Source organism: Channa argus, chromosome 15 (assembly GCF_033026475.1).
Source record: "Channa argus isolate prfri chromosome 15, Channa argus male v1.0, whole genome shotgun sequence".
In the NCBI taxonomy this organism is placed as follows: Eukaryota; Metazoa; Chordata; class Actinopteri; order Anabantiformes; family Channidae; genus Channa; species Channa argus.
This window is the reverse complement of record NC_090211.1, coordinates 4,484,797-4,504,733: the sequence shown is the minus strand read 5'-3', so window position 1 is coordinate 4,504,733 and position 19,937 is coordinate 4,484,797. Positions and strand designations below refer to the sequence as shown.

The 19,937-nt window shown below is 37.6% G+C and overlaps 1 protein-coding gene across 1 annotated transcript; it reads left to right on the top strand.

Moving 5' to 3' along the window:
- The first annotated feature begins 6,623 nt into the window (after positions 1–6,623).
- On the top strand, positions 6,624–18,502 carry LOC137100369 (transmembrane protease serine 9-like). The gene is made up of 10 exons (XM_067478175.1): positions 6,624–6,726; positions 9,324–9,344; positions 9,489–9,651; positions 11,148–11,416; positions 13,019–13,164; positions 13,244–13,556; positions 13,823–13,991; positions 14,326–14,579; positions 14,717–14,814; positions 15,995–18,502. Exons 1-10 carry the CDS (start codon positions 6,627–6,629, stop codon positions 16,313–16,315), a joined length of 1,854 nt encoding a protein of 617 aa, XP_067334276.1. The 5' UTR covers positions 6,624–6,626; the 3' UTR covers positions 16,316–18,502.
- Positions 18,503–19,937: the final 1,435 nt, after the last annotated feature.

The following is a 19,937-nucleotide window of genomic DNA, read 5'->3' as shown; positions in this document are numbered from 1 at the left end:
ATTATTCACGTGTACAATGTGCAAGTGTACATTTTTGTTTGTGACAGCAAACATCCAGGAAACACAAACCCAGGACAATGTTTTTGAACAGATCCATCATCTCATTGGAAACTTTGAAAAAACTTCCTTGAAAGGCCAGTTTGTCAGCTTACAGCATGTAGTTTACAGTAATAAGGACCTTGGGCATTGTGATGCCTGAGGGCATGATTGATTAATCAGTCATCAGTAATGTTCAATCCAAACGGTTACTTTATTTAGAAAGCACAAACTAAAAGTTTACTATAAGCTTAGAATTAGTACGAAAAGCATTTATACTTTAAGAGTGTGTTTCTACTTAATAATATGACTTAGGTAATATTATTTTTAAACAAATAAAAAAAATTTAGGTGCACTATTTTTCAGTATCTACTGTCCTTTTTGGTGTTGCTGCCTATTTTCGTGGTGCTGTGGACTGCAGGCTATCCAGTATTTTAAACTCAGTGAGTAATCTTTCACGTTGAGCTCAGCACATCTAAATGTTTGAAACCAGGAGATCCTGTTTGCTAGCATAAGTGAGAACCTCAATTATTATTCCAGGAAGACACGAGATGTACACCAATAGGAATCAGTCTAAAAATCTCCTGTACCAGAAGTCTAGGATGCCAAGTACAATGACTCTTTGTTTTAAAGCAGTACAGTAAACAGCTGTTGTTTCATTGACTCGTGACTGGGTTTCATGTTAATATTTTTAAAATTTTAATTGCTTATTGTAATGTAGTAAATTGTAAATTAAACATTTAGGGGTAAACCCACAGTAAAGTGCTGAAAAATGCATGTACTGGGTTTACTAATATAAATGATGGATAAATGATACAATGGGAAGAAGGGCCTTTGTGAGCGGCTGTAGCTCAGTTGGTAAAGGCAGTTGACCATGGACCACAGGGTCAGTGGGTTGAACCCCACTCCCGGCTACATGTCAAAGGTTCCTTGGACAAGACACTGAACCCCAAGTTGCTCCTGGTGGGTTAGGTGAGCACCTTGCATGGCAGCCATTGCCATCGGTGTGTGTGTGAATGGGTGAATGGGAATCAACATTGTAATGCGCTTTGGATAAAAGTGCTACGTAAGCAACTATTTACCTTTAGCTATCAAGCTCCTCACCTGTGGAACCAGCTCCCAGTTCAGATTCGGGAAGCAGACACCCTCTTTACTCTTAAGTATGCACTGAGCTCCTTTCTCCCTCTCGTCCCTCTCTCCTTGTCTCTCACTCCACATTCGTCACAGCTGTATGACATTTACTTTGCATTCTTTTTCCCGTAGTTGTCTTTCTCCTTCTCTGTCCCCCTCTCTCTGTCCCTTTCTGCAGGTGTCCCCAGCCTTTTTTTTTCCAGTCTGCAGTTACTGGTCCTACCAACCTTGCCTAATGTTTTGCGGTTCCTTTTTGTTGCTCTTTTTTTTTCTCTCTTCACTTTCCCCTCACCCCAACTGGTCAAGGCAGACAGCCGCCCACCCTGACCCTTGGTCTCCAGGAGGTTTTCTCTGTCAGGGAGGAGTTTTTCCTCTGCTCTCTTGCCTATAGGACTTGCTCAAGGGCTGAATAGTTGGGTTTTCTCTATACATCTTCGTAGTCTTGAGTTTATTTCATAAATTGCCTTGAGATGACTTTGTTATGAATTGGTCCTATATAAATAAAGTTGAATTAAATTAAATTGAAAACAATAAAACACACATTTCCATTTGGCAGATCTTTTCATCCAAATTAACTTTCTACACAGCATAAGTATTTGGGGGTCAAACCACAAACTCTATATTTAACAGGTAACCCACTCCTCAGAACAGTACAAAATCTTATCATCAACATTACAGACAATATTCTGCCTTCAGGTTTGTGATGATAGGACCACCAGATGCTGTTTGGTGGCAGACTGCAGTAGGTGGGAATGATTTAATATCTGAATGACGGAGTAGAAGGAAACAAGTGGTGTCAAGTAAAGCAGTCTGTAGGCAGTGCAGAGATCTGAAAAAGCGGTGTCACTTGATTTATTTTTAGCTGCTTCTTCTTTAACTGCTTTTAGCTGTCTCATAAAATGAGACATGTTGCTGGAATTTGGGAACATCTGGAGGGGTTTATTTGTGTATGCCTGAAGCCCTGTAAGCAAGGCATTGCAGCAATCAAGAAAAGGCATGACAAGCACCTGCACAATGAGTTGAGTTGCAGAGTAAGAAAGGTAGGGTCTAATCTTAGGTTGTAGAGGGTCATGTTGAGTAGGAAATTTGCCAATGGGTACAGTGGGTGTCCTGCACTCCTTTCACTGTGATTGTTACTATAAGTTTTTCAAATTCCTCCAAGTTCCTAGTGTCCTGCAAAATAAATATTGTCATTGTCATGTAGTTATTGTATAAAACTGTAAAAAAAAACTTTCATACAGTATATACAGTATATACAGCCTACTTATACTTTATACAGTTTCAAAATCATATCAACATTCCTTAGGCAACACAGTAAGTCTAACTGAAGTCGCTGATGACAAAGGACATCACTAACCTAAAGCTCAGCAATCATATTAGCCATATTTGTCAAAAATTATGGCTGGGTGATGTGGACCAAAATTGAAATGTCTGTATTTATGGTTAAATGACGATACATGATACAGTTATTAGCAAAAGTCAGTAGTGCAGCTTATAATTCTATGTTTTTTGGATCAAAACATAATAAAAACCTTTCCATTATATAAAAAAAATTAAGTCAAAATGAAAAAAAAACAAAACAAAATGTGGGCTTACTAAGTATCCCCTTATGATTCAGTAGATTGTAGATCCACACTTAGCACCAATGACTTGAAGTAATCCTTTCCTGTATGACCTCATACGTCAGGCATCAGTCTCAGATAGCTGGGGAGGAATTTTGCCTGTTTGCGAAGTGTTTTTTAAAGTGTTTGTGCCATCTGTGCTTTCTTCAATTAACCAGTATCACTAAACTCAGATCTATGATGCCTTGTGCCTTGAGAAGGAGTTGATTTCTGATGTTTTTATTTAATTCCATCCAGATGATTTTAAGTCCCTCTTCACTTGTCTTACTAAAAAACAGCAACACACAGAATGCTGCCTCTGAAGTGAAGGATCTCCTCAACTCAATGTTTCACGTGGTTTAACCTACCTAACTTTTGCCATTTTTTTAAATAAGGGATGCTAAAAATTTCACCCAACTGTGTTAACAATGATAGTGATTTATTTTGGCTTATGATTTGCTCTGTTCTCCTTGTGCTGAAAGGCAGCACATACTTAGAACAAGGGCAGGGGATGGCAACTGAAGTGGCCAATAAGATTTTGGGGGTGCTACCCCAGCCCACCCCTCTGGCCTGTATGTGTTTTGATGAAGTATTCTATACGTTTAGCTGTCAGTTTCAACTATGTAACTACTTAACCAATTTTTCCATAGCTGACAACTTCACCATTCAGTTCGTAGTTTTAGCAAACTATTTTAACATTAACAATTAAGGGTGGACCAGCCACTGAACCCCCAACAGCCCATTCTCATCCTCAGCCGCACAGTGCCGGTCACAAGCCCGGTAGAAATTGGGGAAGGTGGCTTCAGGAAGAACATCCGGCGTAAAAAGCTGTGCCAAATTAACAGGCAGACTAATGATCCACTGTGGTGACTCTGCACTTACAGGACAAGCCGAAAGGACAAAAAATAAAAAATAAATTAGGGGTGGACAAAACATCAAAAAATGTAAGAATCGCCATTCATGTCTTTTCCCGTACTGAATTTATTATTAAATGTTTACATTTTATATTTTTCATTTGTTGACAGAACAGAAAAGGCAGAACAGAACTGACTGAGCTCAACCACATACACACACTGCACCATGAACAATATGCAGCCTGGTTAACTTGTAGTTAATCTCCACCTTCAGAGTGAATATTTGACAGCATTTTAATAGCTTGTTAATGACTGAGCCAGGCAATCAGCAAATCAACATTAGCAAGTCAGACCTGTGGTGCTAGCAAACAAGTGGCTCTGCAACACACACTGCAGCACATCACTAAAAAAAACACATCTGGTTCCAAAATACCTGCATCTATTCAGCATTTTAAATAAAGATGACTTCTGCAAATGTAACATTATTAACAACGCAGCAGATAACTTTTTCCAATTCCTCCCCTTTACTCAAGAATAAATTTAATTTTTGAATCAAGAATTGTTATGAATTAAATTGAAACACCAGGTATCCGAATCCAATTAAATTGTAAAATTCTCAAAGATTGTCACCTCTAACAATAATGCATGTGCCATTTTTCTGCCATTTCATAATTGTGGATTTAACTCTAACTTATTCATTTGGAAATATTTTTGTATCCATCCCCTAGCTTTTGTTTTTTAATAACCTTTTAGCTTTGGTCCAAGATACTGATTCACCGGTAACTGGACCAGATACAGGTGTATTTATGCATCAGTGTCTTATAAAAACACACTCACCGCACACACGTGATTTCCACACCGTGTGACTTCCCAAACCAATAACTGGAACTGTGGTGAAATCTTTCAGTGAGTGACTATAAAAGGAGTGAATACCTGTGCAGTTACAAATAATTTACATTCCTTTTCTGGAGATCTACTTTCACTTTGATATTAAAGAGTGCCAAAAAAACGCGATGTAATTTTGTAAACAACTTAAATATGAAAAATTCCCACTTGGGTGATTAATTTTTATAATTTATTTATATACAGTACATTGAACCACCTCCACCTTGAGCACTATGGTGTAAATGTAACGTTGCGACATTTTGTATGTTTAGTCTACACAGAAAGATTAGACTGTGGCATATAAGAGGAGTGATGTCATCAGTTGGTGCTGGTTGCACTTGTTCTAAAACAAACCATCTAATGTAACTGACAATAGTTCAATTGTTACATGGAAACTTGGTGCAGTTTAACCAGTTACTCCTAAGGAAATAACAACCAAACACTTCAGTGTCTCCATCTGGTTGGCAGCGTACAGTACATTAATGGAGTTCAAATATCATCATTACCATCATCATTATCATCATCATCATTCACTCTGTTTCACTTCCAAGAAAAGAGTGTGTGGTGTATATTTCCGTCTTATTGTTATCAATGAGCTGAGTTAAATTTAACTACAAAACTCACATGATGACAAATATGCCTATTCACTCGTCCCCTTCACCCTGTTCCGGCACATCCCCATTTGGAAAAATGTCCACAATTGACATGAAATGTTTCTGGCCAAGAGGGCCAGATAAAAATGAGGGAGAGTACAGTGGCAGCTGTACTTCTTCTGTTGTTATGAGGAGCTTAGAGAATTAACTGCCATTCGTGATTGTCTACAGCCAATTAGATAAATTATCAATTTGAACACAACACGTGAATTCATCCTGTTGATTGGGTTTAATTTAGTTGTGTGTTACCCTTGACCTTACATGTATATTGTTCTTTTTACAGCATTTACTTCATTCACTTGTGAGCTTTCAGAGCTTTAACTACATGTTTTTCTTATCTCTCTTTCTCCTTTTGTTTGCTTTTGACAAGTTCCTTTTCACAAATGTTGTTATTCCAGTTTGCTTTCATTTGTCATTTCACATTCTTAGTTACTGTGTGTGTGTGTGTGTGTGTGTGTAGACATTCTATTCTTCTTTTATTCCGTCATCACTTATCATCTTATAATCTATTGAGCATTATAACAGTATTTGTTTTTCCTGTACACTACCACGTTTTAATCAGGAAATAAATAAGATTAAACGTTACAGGATTTTGTTGGTACATAAGAAAAGAATGCTAGTCGCACGATTGGTTTGATAATGAAAGGAACCAAAGTGTATTGTGTTTCTGTCATATTTAACAGACAGAGTTTATTTCACATTAATGATTTTATTTTGGTTTTAGCAGTTTTTAGATTATTTTATATTAATCTATGTGGAAGAAAAGTAATATTCACATCGTACATTATGTTTGTCTCACCAATTAATATAAAAACAAGCCGGACTACTTTAATGAGTAAATATATGCAGACATTATACTTCTATTCTGAAATGTTACACTTTTTACTCAATATTTACAAATTATGCTAGTCAAGATTTAAAAAAATATGATGAACAATTAAAATGCAATGCAGTTTATAAATCAAACTCCCTGACAGGATACAGAGTAGTTAAAATTAATTCCAGAACCAACTGCTAAATGCTGTTTACATGTTAATGCATCAATAATAATAATGACAACTTATTCTTAAAGTTTTATTGCACTTTTAAATGTGACTATCACTTGTTACAAAGTATTTATGCACAATGGTATTAGCCTACTGTTTACTGTATAAAACAGTAGTTTTCTCAACATGGTATGAATCTAATAAGGTAAATTCATTATCCATAAAATGAATTATGGATTCAAAAAAATGTATCTGAAACTAAAGAAGGAAGGAAATCAGTCTATAAAGAGAGTTCACCTATTGGGGCTAAAGAGCAAAGGTTTATGGAAACATCAGTATGATATTACCAGACTACTATTCAAAATGTTGCTTGGTGAGATTCACTGTGCTTCCTGAAGATCAATATGTTAAGGCCTGCCATGTTAAAAAGGTGTGTTCATACTTAAGGGCGGGATAAGGAGAGAGAGGGAGGGGAGAAGAATGTTATTTAGGCAGGAACAAATGAGATCATATGGACATTCAGTCATGGCTTTCTACAGAGTGATCTGTGGTGCAGCTCTGCTGACTCTCCTGACACAAGGTAAGGACAATGTGCTTTGTAAGCACCTGAAACAGACATGTCGTTTTAGATTAAGTAGTTAGGTCTTGTCACACTGAGTCAATCAGAAAATATGTATGAATTGAATTTATGAAAATAACCAAGAAAAGAAATAAATTCTCTAAAACTCTTTCAAGTTTAAAGGTCACTATGTCCATATTCATTGACTGTTTAAAACTAAATCTGAACCTGCAAGGTAAGCAGCATATTTAGTAGTCAGATAAATAAAAAAGGACAAAACGTTTGAATATGCACCTTTTGAAATGCATGCAGAAAAAGAGGAAACACTGGACTACATTTTTCTGAGTATTCTAATCAACTTAATTACAACTGTGTCCTTAAGGCATAAAAATCGCTATAAATCACATTGTGTTCTACTGTATAGATATTCATGTACATATACTGTTTAGACTCTCTTATCTTCAGCATTTGTAGTACCATTGGTTTGTCCCCTCATTGCTAAGAGCTGAAGCGTGTGCAAATGCAGAAAATGCTTAAACACTATTAAAATTAAAGATGTTCAATATGAAACGCAACAATCCTTATCCAACGGTGTGTACTACAATGTGTTAGCTGTTTAATGTAAAATATTGTGCTTAGTTTGTCAATAGTTAAGTTAAAAAGGTGAAGTGTAAATGTTATGACGGTGATTTTAGATTCAGTCAATTTAAATAAAAGAGTCCATTAATGTTATACCCCAAACCTGCAATAGACATTTTGCTTTATTACCAAGCTGATATATGCAATTATTGTCAAGGAGGCAAATATGGAATTTGAGCCTCAACAAACACAGAAAATGCATTTAGTTGTGACTCAACACTGAACTACTTACAGATGTTGAAGTGTCCCTGGGAAAGACAAATCCCCATCTCCAGCCGTGCAGTGCCAAGTTCTTGTCTCAAGCCCGGTACAAATTGGGGAGGGTTGCTTCCGGCATAAAAACTGTGCCGGATGCAGTTTTTGTCCACTGCTATTGGACAAATGATCTGCTGTAATGAGCCTGAACTAACAGGATAACCCGAAAGGAAAAAAACAAAACACAGTACTCACTGGTGTAGATACGAATATCCTTAGTAAATGCTAGTGTTGGGCCGTAACATGTTACATAGGTGTCTGCGGCAGTGGAGCAGCAAAGAACTAAAGAAGCTTGTGGCTGCTCACTGTATGTTATATGAAATGTTGCCCATTTCCACTATTGACTCTTCATCGGTCTTTCAGACACTTCAACATAAATCTATTAAAGCAGTCACTGAAGGCAGGAACGTTACATATCCTATGTCGTGAAAAGGAGTCTACTTTTGTGTTGTAATGTTCCCTTTTTTTCCCTCCAAACAATGCAGCTTATAGAGGCGGAAAGTATGTTATCAGTTTTCTCTGACAAGGCAGTAAAACCATTTTGAGGATGCTTGTCACTAAATAACGTGACCAGGATTTTCCTAGTTCTTGGTATCTATTGAACTTAAGTTGCATCCCACTGTCCCACTGTGTGTCAAGGTTGCGAAGGGTGGGTGGTGATTTTATTTTGCCCGCTTCCTGGTTCTCGTTGTGTACAAGTCCTTGAGAGTGGACAGTCCGCTGCAGTCTGTTCTAGTCTTGTTTGGTGGCTGCTCTAAATCCGACTGTGATAGAGGTGCACAGGACAGACTCAGAAGCAGCAGTGTAGAACTGGATCAGCATCTCCTGTGCCAGGTCGAGCTTCTTCTAAACACACACACTGCGCTTAGCATACACAATGAATTGTGTTGGAACTGCCTCCTTTCCCTTTCTTTTTGCTATAAGGTTATTTTTTGTCTGTAATCTTTGAACATATCCTTGAGAGTTACCAATCACCAAAGCAAATTTCTAGCATGTGTTAGCATGCTTGGCTAATAAAGCTGAATCTGATAATCTCTGGGGAACTGATGCAAGCAAAACAAAAAACCCTCCGGCTCAGTCTCAAGTGTGAAATGCTTGTATCTGACCGATCAGCTTTATGAATCCGATGAAAGCTTTAATGACAGCTTGTTTTCTTGTCACATCAGGAGTGAAATATAGAGTATCAGTTCATGATTTAATAAACAATTATAAATAAATAAATTGGCACTAATTGTAAACATGAAGCAAAAATAAACTTTATAATGAATACTAAGAAGTGGTCAGCCTGTAAAAACAGAAACTACACATTTTCAACAACAGGAAGTCTGAGGCTGGTTCCCAAATCACTTCCTATTTACTAGAAAGTCTATTATATTTAATCTTTGAATGTCCTTGTTTATAATTGAATCTATTATATAACTCCCACCAGAAAACCCCAGTAAAAAAAAGCAAAACATTTTGTCAACAATCTAACACAATAATGTTCCTCATTTTATAGAGAGGGAAATTGATCTACAGCTATCAGTGATGAATCATGTTTTCCTATTGTTTAATGATAGTGAAATCTAATTCTTTACAGCAGTGGTATTCTGTAAATTACAACACAGTACAGCACTTAAATTTTGGTTATTGAATGATTTCTGAGGTAATACAATAAAAAAGCTACATCAAAAAAAAAATGTAATTTTTGTTTTAAGAGTTTTTGTCTGTTTTCTATTTTTCAGAATGTCACTCACAAGTAAATGGTAAGTCAATCTTCATGCATTTGTCCTTTTTCACTTCTTTTCCTATCAATAGTGACATTTTTAATAAACTGCTTGGACTTTTGTTCAATAAAAATGTTTATAACATTTGTAAACGTTGTGTTTTTTTTTGTCTGTCTCTCTCAGTGTGTGGTCAGGCTCCTCTTAATACAAGGATAGTTGGAGGACAGGTGGCCTCTCCAGGCAGCTGGCCCTGGCAGGTCAGTTTACAAAGATTTGGGGGCCACTTCTGTGGAGGATCCCTCATCAATAATCAGTGGGTGCTGACTGCTGCTCACTGCTTCCAAAGGTGAGTACTAAAGAACCATGACCAAAAACTAAAACAAAACAAAAGATATGTCCATCTGCAAAGAAATAGAAAGTGGCTATAAAGGGATGCTAAACAACTACAAGTGACATAGAAAAATGCTACATTTTTGTGGTAATTTCCCCCTCTCTTTTACTTAGTCATACGTAGGTGATGTCTGTGCATGTATGTGTGTGCTTGTGTGTGCGTGTAAATCATTTATTTTTCTTACATTCCTTTTAAAGCAATGTAGTCACAACTTGTGCATTCATGAATAGTGCAATAGTCCAATCACAATTGCCAAGACAGTTTTTATATCTGATTCAATCTATTTGCAAAACCTTAAACACATTTTCAGTGACAAAACACATTCTGCATGGTGGTACAACTTGATGCAAAATAGCAACGCAAAGGCCACAAAGGTTAAATACAACTAGCACACTGTTGAGATTGTTATCACACTACAGCTAAAAACAGACTTGCATATAGAGTCAGAGATCTGGGTTGAATAATAAAACACGATAAAAGCCAATTCAAATCCATGGAGGTAAAGGATCACATGTTGCTGAGGGTGGACTAGGAGTAAAAGGAGTCTAATTAGGGGGACCAAGAACAAAAACAGATGTGATCTCAGTGTGCAACGTCTCCTGTCTGGGTTAATCAGCCAGAGCTTTTAAGAGTTGTGGTAACAGCAGGTGTATTTAGCATCATTGACTTGTGATAAATAAGAATGGCTTCATAGACTGTATGGAAACTGTACTTAGACCGTATATACAGCCTGTGGTCACCTCTTGTGGGTAAACAGCGAATTTTCTTGCTGGAAACACAACACACTGCGTTAACATTTCATTACTAACAAAGAAATATGAAAACCAAGTGGGCATCTCAACAAAACCACAGCAAAATGAATGAAGGGCACTTAATATCTACCTCATTGATGCCAGTTAAACTTGTTTTTTCTGTGTGTTTTATAAGTAAGATAATATCTGCTCTGCTCTTTTGAGGATCGCTTGCTTTTATTACATGCAGGTGCAAAATTACGACAGTAGGTGGCGAAGCTATGCCATTTAGCAGGACTCACTGTATCATGAATACAATCTTATCTATGTTGCACAGCCATAACTGATGGAGTTAGAACAAGAAATTAGCAATCATGGGTTATCTTTTAATCTCTTTCTCACTGGGCTCCATAATCAGGAAATTCAGAAGAAGATGATGCCAATGTTTCCTTTTACTTTAAATGTTAGTCTTTTATTTTCAATGCCAAACATTAAAATCACTCTTCCAGTAACAAAATATCCAAATAACATGTAAACTGAAGGTTACAAATTACTTTTTTGAGGGAAATTACAGATATAAATGGATCTTATTAACCTAAAGTTGCAAAAAGTATATTTAATGTAAATTTAACTTGTCTGTGAATTTGTGTCTTATAAATGCAGATTTGCTTTTTTTTTTTTTATATTTTGACTGGTTCGTTTCTCTCTTGATTTCCTCAGTTTCACCTTAAGCTCAGTGACTGTGCATCTAGGTCTCCAAACCCTTGTGGGATCCAGCTCCAATGGGCAGTCCCTGGCTATATCACAAGTCATCATTAACCCCAACTACAACTCTATAACTAATGACAATGACATCTGCCTACTGAAACTCGCTTCACCTGTGACCTTCACCAACTACATTAGGCCCGTCTGTCTGGCAGCATCAGGCAGCACTTTCTACAAAGGCACTGACTCCTGGGTCACTGGATGGGGCGACATTGCAAGAGGAAGTATGTTATAAAGAAAATGCAGTATGAGCAGGGAACAACATAACACTGTCCAAAAACTACACACATTGCTCATTTACTAGCCCCTGTCTCCAGCAAAATCAGAAAGATGTATTATTATTTAAAGAAGTATGAGGCAAAGAATGTTTTTAGGTCACATTTTCAGCATTTTCTAGTTACCATGGTGGGTAATTGTACTAAACGCTACAGTATGACTAGGATTAATTTTTAGTTCATCTGTAGCAAATATGTAGTATGCTCTATGTTGCTTTTGTAAATACATGAGTATCACATAATAATGTCTTTATTATTATGCTAAAACCAATGCTCCTCAATACTTTTTTGGATGTACATTTAATGAACCTGGTATCCACTTGGTCTTGATACTTCTTCCCCATGTGACAACACATTTTGATTGGTTTCACACCATTTTTTACATTCTTTTTCAAAACAGCTTGAAATTGGTGAACGTTCATGGTACTTCATAGTACTCCCTGAACTCCCTTACACTAACTTCTTCAATCAGCGATCAGTGCCCGTCCCTAACCATAAAAGATGCTCGTCTTTGTTGGTACTTGCAATCCTGGATCAAAGACAAAAAAATAATTGGGAGAATGTGGGGCAAAATCGAAACAAAACAAGGGATCAAATGTAAAATTTAGTATATCGAGTCTTTGTCTTTGAAAAAAGTACAATACAAGCACTGTTCCATGTCGAGTGTCCTTCAGTAATTGATCCAGTGTAGATGCTCACTCTGGGTCTTGCATTTCAAAGATAGTTCATTTAACATGGCAATGGAGGATGTCTTGTTCTCAACTAGCTGTGTGTATAGTAGTGTTCCCTCTATGCTGTCAAGGACCATCACAATGATCAATAATGTTCTGTTCTCTCTTCCATCTCATGAGGGACATCTATTCTTTCTTGTCCTCATCTTCATTAGTCTCTAGCTGTAGCTTTACCATTGACCTCTCCCTATGCAACTTTTTAAACCAGGGAAGAGTGAGAGACAGCATGATAATTAATGATGAATAAATGTTTGTTTGTAAATAAATGTGCTGCTTTATAAAGGTATTATAAAGCAGAGCTTTGCCAGACACAGCTTTAAAAAGTTATTATGGTTAGTTAATTTAATTTTCAATTTTTCAATTGGCTTAGCAATTTTACAGACTTAGTTTATATATATTCTACTTGATGTTCAGGATTTAGTGACTGTGTTTCAAGTTTACATGTAGTATATAAACAACTGTGAAACATTGTGATATTAACATTGGTAAACATGGTATAATTTAATCCCAGGCTCTGAACTGTCTATTTGGCATTTATTGCTAGTTCTAGCACTTTGTTTTGGTGTTTGGTGGTGGAGCTTTATTTACCAGCTTCCATTATAAGTACTGTTTGTATTAATAATGGCTTAGGTGATTTAGAATAATCACCACAGTCCAGGTTCAGGACGTTGTGAATTGTCCTGCAAACTTATTCAACTAGTTGTATTTTGTTTCTTCCTTTATTTTGTGTTTGTTTGTCACTGTGATTATCAATAGTACAGTGTATTTAAACTGTATTTCACCACATTTTGTTAATTTAACTGAATCTGTTTCTCTTTAGCGCCGCTACCTTCACCACAGAATCTCATGGAGGTGGAGGTGCCAGTTGTGGGGAACAGACAGTGTAACTGTAACTATGGAGTCGGCTCAATCACAGACAACATGCTGTGTGCTGGTCTAAGTGCAGGAGGAAAAGACTCCTGTCAGGTGATGATTTTTATCACTGTGTTTGTGTCAGATTTCCTCTCCCAAAGATCTTTTGTGTTAATTATTTCTCTCCTTAAAGGGGGATTCGGGTGGTCCAATGGTGAGCAAGCAGAATAGTCGCTGGATCCAGGCTGGAATTGTGAGTTTTGGAAAAGGCTGTGCTGAACCTGATATCCCAGGAGTCTACACCAGAGTGTCTCAGTATGAGTCCTGGATCAACAGCGTGATCACCAGTAACCAGCCTGGATTCATCACCTTCACATCCCCTGGGACTGATGGTGACCTCAGTGTCACCTGCCCAGGCCTACCACCCCTTCCAACCAAACTCTCTGCAACAGAAACTACCCTTACTACTATTACTACAACTCCTACAGCCACAACCACAACCACACGTAAGAGCTAGACTGAATTTGTGTATTAATCTTTTTCTGCAGCATACTAAAGCTTTATTATAATTACAACGAGTTTACATAATGTGTGTATCCATTTGTATGTACAGTATTTGCATAAAAGTCTGTCTTCTATTTTTGGAAGTGTCTCCATGTGGGTTTGAACATCTGACAAACACTGTGACACTGTAATGATCAATCTAGAATATCTCTCCAGTTTACCAGGGTATAGAGTCTAAACATTTTCTTCTTTTGGCATTTTGCTCCAGCTGTGGTCTGTGGCCAAGCTAAGATAAATACTCGCATTTTGGGAAGAAACTCTGTGACAGCTGGCACATGGCCATGGATGGCAAGTCTACAGGTGAATGGAAGCCACGTGTGTGGAGGGACTCTGGTGGCTGTTGACTCTGTGCTGACCAATGCCAACTGCTTCTCAAGGTGAGACCCCTTTAATGATGATGATGAATATGATAATGCCAATGTTCGAGCTGCCGCCCCAAATACTTACTAGTTAACTAAATTTAATGAAGATTACTTGAAAATTGTTCCAAAAAACGAGGAATGCACTGTCTGTGTGGTCTGAGCAGCTGATTGAGGAAATTACAGTGAAGAATGCTAAAATGATCATGATTCACAAACTCTGTCTTCTGTTACTGACATCTTTGTGTCCAGCAGTGGTTAGTCCCCCTAACTTTAGAACAGTCAATCGATCACAGATTTTGAAGTTCTAAACGTTCCTCAGTGCTGATTTGGTTTATTCTATCTCCCACAGTTCACCTGTTCCCTCTCAATGGACTGTGGTGCTGGGTCGTTTGAAACAGAATGGCTCCAACCCCAATGAGGTGAGACTGAATGTGACAAATATCACTCTGAGCAACCTGACTGGGCCCAATGTTGCAGTGCTGCATCTGGCATCCATGCCCCCCCTGTCCAACTACATTCAGCCCATCTGCCTGGACAACGGACAAACTTTCACTGTGGGCTCAACGTGTTGGGCTGCAGGCTGGAGCTCTGGGCGAGGAGGGGGTGAGTCTATAACACACAATCTGACACAGTTATGCAAACTGTCTGCATCATTTCTCCTCTTTAGATACAGCAAACAGTTGTGAGCTACATATAATTAAGGTGTTCCACTTCTCATTTTCTTACTTTTCAAACTTTAGTGGAACAAGTTCTGCAGGAGTTCCAGACAACTGTGGTCGACTGTGGGAACACATCAACAAGTAACAGCATTTGTACAGGATTTATTTCTCTGGAGCAGGTGAATAATAAGATATTACCTTTCATTTATTACACACTAATACATTTAGGTTTTTTTAGCGTGAATTATCAAACATTAAAAACTTAAAGAAAAGCACAATGTCTATTTACTGCAGACAGGATAACTCTTTCCCATGGTTTCTAGTCTTGCTAAGTAACTAGCATGCAAAGCTAAGCAAACCTTTCCCTCCTGTAAAAATATATTTTATTTTATATCCTAACCTAAGAACTTTTGTATTTCTATTTTGTATTTTAAAACACCTACCAATTTCTCTATTTCTATTATATGTTTATTCAAATAATGTTTGTAAATGTATCAAAATACAAACAAACAAATGCATGACAAATGCATGGAATTCTACTCATCAGTGTTTCCAGAAATTCAAGTGTGGATGGTCTTAAATTGATCTTCTATGTCCCTCGATAGGGTTAAAAGATCTTAAAATAAGTTCATATCCTGTAAACCAATAATATAAGTTTATATTGGGCATTCCATTCCATTATTCCATTATAGTTACAGTGACATTTTCACTGTAAATTAGAACTAAAAATGGCCAAATAAAAACAGTGCTCAGTGCTTTCAGCGTAGTGCAATGGAAACCCAGAGGCACTCTAATGATGATTGTAACACTACCTAGCCCACATGGTTACTTTAGTACGGAAGTACTACCTTATTTAAAATCTAATATAAGAATATAAGAAATATAAGAACCACCTTTTTGGATAATGCACTCCAGTACGACTCCATTACCCACTTGGACCTCAATAATAAACACCAGGTAGAATAATCACCTTTCTGACAGATTCAATGTTAAACTAAGAAATTATAACATAATAAAATTAGAATTCACAACAGAGGCACTGTACTGGATTGCATTAAATTGCACAGGTTGTCATAATGTTATGCCTGATGACTGTATAACAGAAGTAGTTGGATTGGTTAAAACAGAGAGAGCTGCCTGACTGGTGTATGTAACACTACAACTCTTAACATGTTGCAAACTGTCACCTCACCACTAGATGCCTCCAAATCTTAAACACTTCATCTTCAAGATATAACAACATATTAGCTTTGTGATACATTTACAATATTTCTGATTTTGTTCTACATAATCAGAATAGGGTGAATAGCAAATCCTAAACATGTTGTACTTGAACATTGTCCATCCTCCCATGTTTAGGGTGACTCTGGTGGGCCAATGATGTGTAAACTGGGCAGCTCCTGGTTCCAAGCAGCAGTGTTAACAGTTAACAGCAACAACTCCATCAGCCAAACGCGAGCAACAGACATCTTGACTTTCGTCAAACTGTCCGTTTTTGACACATTCCTGGGTTCCACAGTGGGTACATTTTTGTCTCCATTTTCCAACACCACCAGCAACACCACCACTGTAAACCAGACCCTGACCACTACTGGAGGAACTACTGCTAACTCCTCTTTGTTCTTTCTCCATCTCCTTGTCCTCATCAAGAGTCTCTGTCATTTTTATAGAGACCTTTAACTTTAGGTGTAAATAGTGATTTACATGATGTGACAGACACAAATTAATGTAAACAAACTTAAATTGAAGTGACAAAGGAGCTGTGGCAATGAAGGTGATAGGGATAAATCAGGCATCCAAGGACCTAATAATTTTCTCCACTAGGCAATATGAGCTGTCCGAGCTTTACCAGCACTGTACTGGACTTGATTAAGTCCTCCTGATCTCTTCTGATTGAGTCAGTATAAAGTTGTGGTAAATAATACATTACAAGTAGGCTGAAGTAATTAAAGTATGTGCCAGGTTAAGTTAAAACTTTTTTGGTATGTACAACATACATCTTTAATAAATGAAATCCCCAAATAAGAGGCCCCTTTGACTACTGCTTTTGGCTAATGGTCAAAGAAGAGGTCTTCTGGAGGGAAGTTTTAATGTCAGATTATAGACACAGTTGTTGGACCTGGCGCATGGCAAAAAGTGAATGGAGTAACAAAAAGCCAGATTACCTGAAATGTTTTTAACATAACCTCAAACTACCAGCTAGCAACATGGACACACTTCAGTGTTCTAAAAGGACAGTAGCCCCAAATTGCCATCAGAACTGTTTGGGGAATGGCTTTGCCAAAGTCTTGCCCTCAACTTAAAATTGTATGGACCATGCCAAGAGCTCCACTCTTTTGCCAAGAAGAGTGGTCAAATATGCAAGAGGTAAAACTGGTTAAGGGACATTTAACCAAATGTTAGGTGTGTAGTTTTTACCTTGGAAGGTGTTTGTTCGATCATGTTTTCATGACAGTGATGTCCTTGATAAATGTATATACACTTCTGATTGCAACTGTATCAGGAGGGAAGGAAACAAGCCCCTAACAATTTCTACACCTGTCAATGAATCACCAGAACAAATGAGACCCCATGAAAACTTTATACTATAACAGGTTTATATTATGTCAAACTAGATTTGAGATGCAGAAATGCTGTCCTCCTCTTTTCAATTACCCGTCCTCTCTGTCGTGCTGTTGTTTCAGAGCTGTCTAAATAGATTAATTAACACTGACAGACAACACTAAACTCACCTCCGTCTGTGTGAGCATGGACTTTATATTTAATAATCACTCCAATATGATGGGTTTAAAATGAAGAATTTCTAAATCTGCACAGAACAAATGTACTGTATTTGTAGAATAGCATTAGCATTGTAGAATTAGTATTATTGTAAATTATGTGAAAATGATTGTAATGACATTATGCCTTATAATGTTAAAGGGCAACTTCACCAATTTTCAACTTGCTTTCTATGGCTTTAGTTTAGGTTGTAAATGTACAATAATGCTTTTAAACTTCCCTCTGATTTCCCTGTATTAATATACTTCCCTGCTTCTAGCCAGAAAGATCCTCCAGATGACATCACCCTGAGGAGTTTGTGATCATTAGGTGTTCAGATGATGTCAGTCTGGATGAGCTCTGGAAAAGAAGGTTGACCCTGATCACAAACTCCATAGTGTGAGCAACAAAATTACATAATCTGAACTGAAGCTTCCTCCAAGTGATGTCATCTTTTTCAGCTAGAAGTAGAGAGATATTTTAATAAAGAGAAGTCAGAGGGACATTTATTGGCATACATTTACATGTACTATCCAAACTAGAGCCTAAAGAAGAAAGTTCAATATGAGTGAAGGCATCCTTTAACTAAAACTTGAAAACTTTAACTAAAACTTTTCAAAAATAATCCACTTTATTACATTACATTATTATTATGTATTTTTGTTAATTTTGATTAACACATGCTTTTTTAAGGAGAGGAAACTGCGGAACATGCCCTGTACTTGCCTCACCTGATATAACCTATAGAAGGAAGGTTAATTTATGTTTCTAAAAGTTAAAGCTGTAAACAGTAAAACTGGTTTGATTACAGAACTGTGGAATGTTAAAGTACCCTTGTTGTGTACTGGTAACTTGATAGTATTTGATGTAATTATTACTGCAAATTGAGGTTTGTCTTTTTCATTTTCAAAGTTTGATAACTACACAGTTGGTTTAAACAGAGTAATTTTATATGCTATGTGTTTATTATGTGCACTGCTTTCCATCAGGTTTAAAGCTGTGGCACTTTTTGTGCCATCTCGGGACATGAAGCAGTGTAAAATACTTTTACAATTTTTTTTAAGTGATTGTAAAACATCAAAAAATAAATTTTTAATTTTGTAATAATGTGCTAATGTTGGTGCTATTTTTTCTATGCAATGCCCTGGCTGATGATGAATGCTATAAACTTCTATCATACTAATTAGTTGACAGGGTGTGTCAGTTCAAAGGAATGTAGCTTAAACCTTCATTGGGCAAAACTGCTCAATTAGTGCAAAAAACATCACAATACCTACTTTTATTTTTGGCAGAGTTATGGTCTTGAATGGCAGATATTCCAGGCAATAAAAATAAAATAAAATAAAATAAAACACACACACACACACACACACTTACACACACACTTATTACATAGTGTGTGTGTCTTTATTCCAATGCAACCGCAAGGGGGTACAAGCCAGTGTCTAGTTGTGCCAGTCCCAAGTCTGGATAAATGCATGGTTTTGTCAGGAAGGGCATCTGACTTAAAACACATGCCAAATCAAACATGCGAATCGTGACAATGACTTCCATACTCAATCGGTCGGGGCCCGGGTTAACAACAACCGCCACCGGTGCTGGGTACAGGGTACCGGTGGAAATTGGACTACTGTTGGTCGAAGACGAAGAAAAGGAGGAGGAAGGTGTGTTTGTAGGCAGAGTGAGAAGAGGAAAGCTAAGGATGTAGGACTGACAGTAGGGACTTTGAATGTTGGGGTTGATTGACATCCTGCAGAGAAGGAAGGTGGACATATGGTGTGTCCAGGAGACCAGGTGGAAAGGAAGCAAGGCTTGAAGCTTAGGAGCAGGGTTCAAGTTGTTCTACCATGGGTCAGATAGGAGGACAAATGGAGTAGGAGTTATCCTGAAAGAGGAGTTTGTGAGGAACGTTCTTTAGGCGAAAAGTGTATCAGACAGGTTGATGAGTCCTAAGCTGGAGATTGAAGGTGTGATGTTCAATGTTGTTAGTGGTTTATGCCCCACAGGTAGGATGTGAGTTAGAAGAGAAGGAGAAATTCATCAGTGAGTTGAAGTGATGCACAGCATCCCCAGAGGTGAGAGAGTGGTGATTGGAGCAGATTTCAATGGACATGTAGGATAACGGGAACGTGATGGGCAGGTTTGTTCTTCAGAACAGGAATGCAGAAGGACAGACGGTGGTAGACTTAGCAAAGATGATGGAAATGGCTGTAGGGAACACTTCCAAAAGAGGCAAGAACATAGGGTGACATATAATAGCAGAGGTCGAAGGAGGTAGAAGAACCCTATGTTCTTGCCTCACTCAAGGGAGATGTGCAGAGCTGTGGCAACTACAGAGGAATAAAGCTGATGAGCTACACAATGAAGTTGTGGGAAAGAGTAGTGGAAGCTGGTCTAAGGGCAGAGTTGAACATTTGTGAGCAGCAATATGGTTTCATGCCTAGAAAGAGAACAACAGATGAAGTATTTGCTTTGAGGATGCTGATGGAGAAGTACAGAGAAGGTCAGAGGGAGTTGCATTGTGTCTTCATAGATTTAGAGA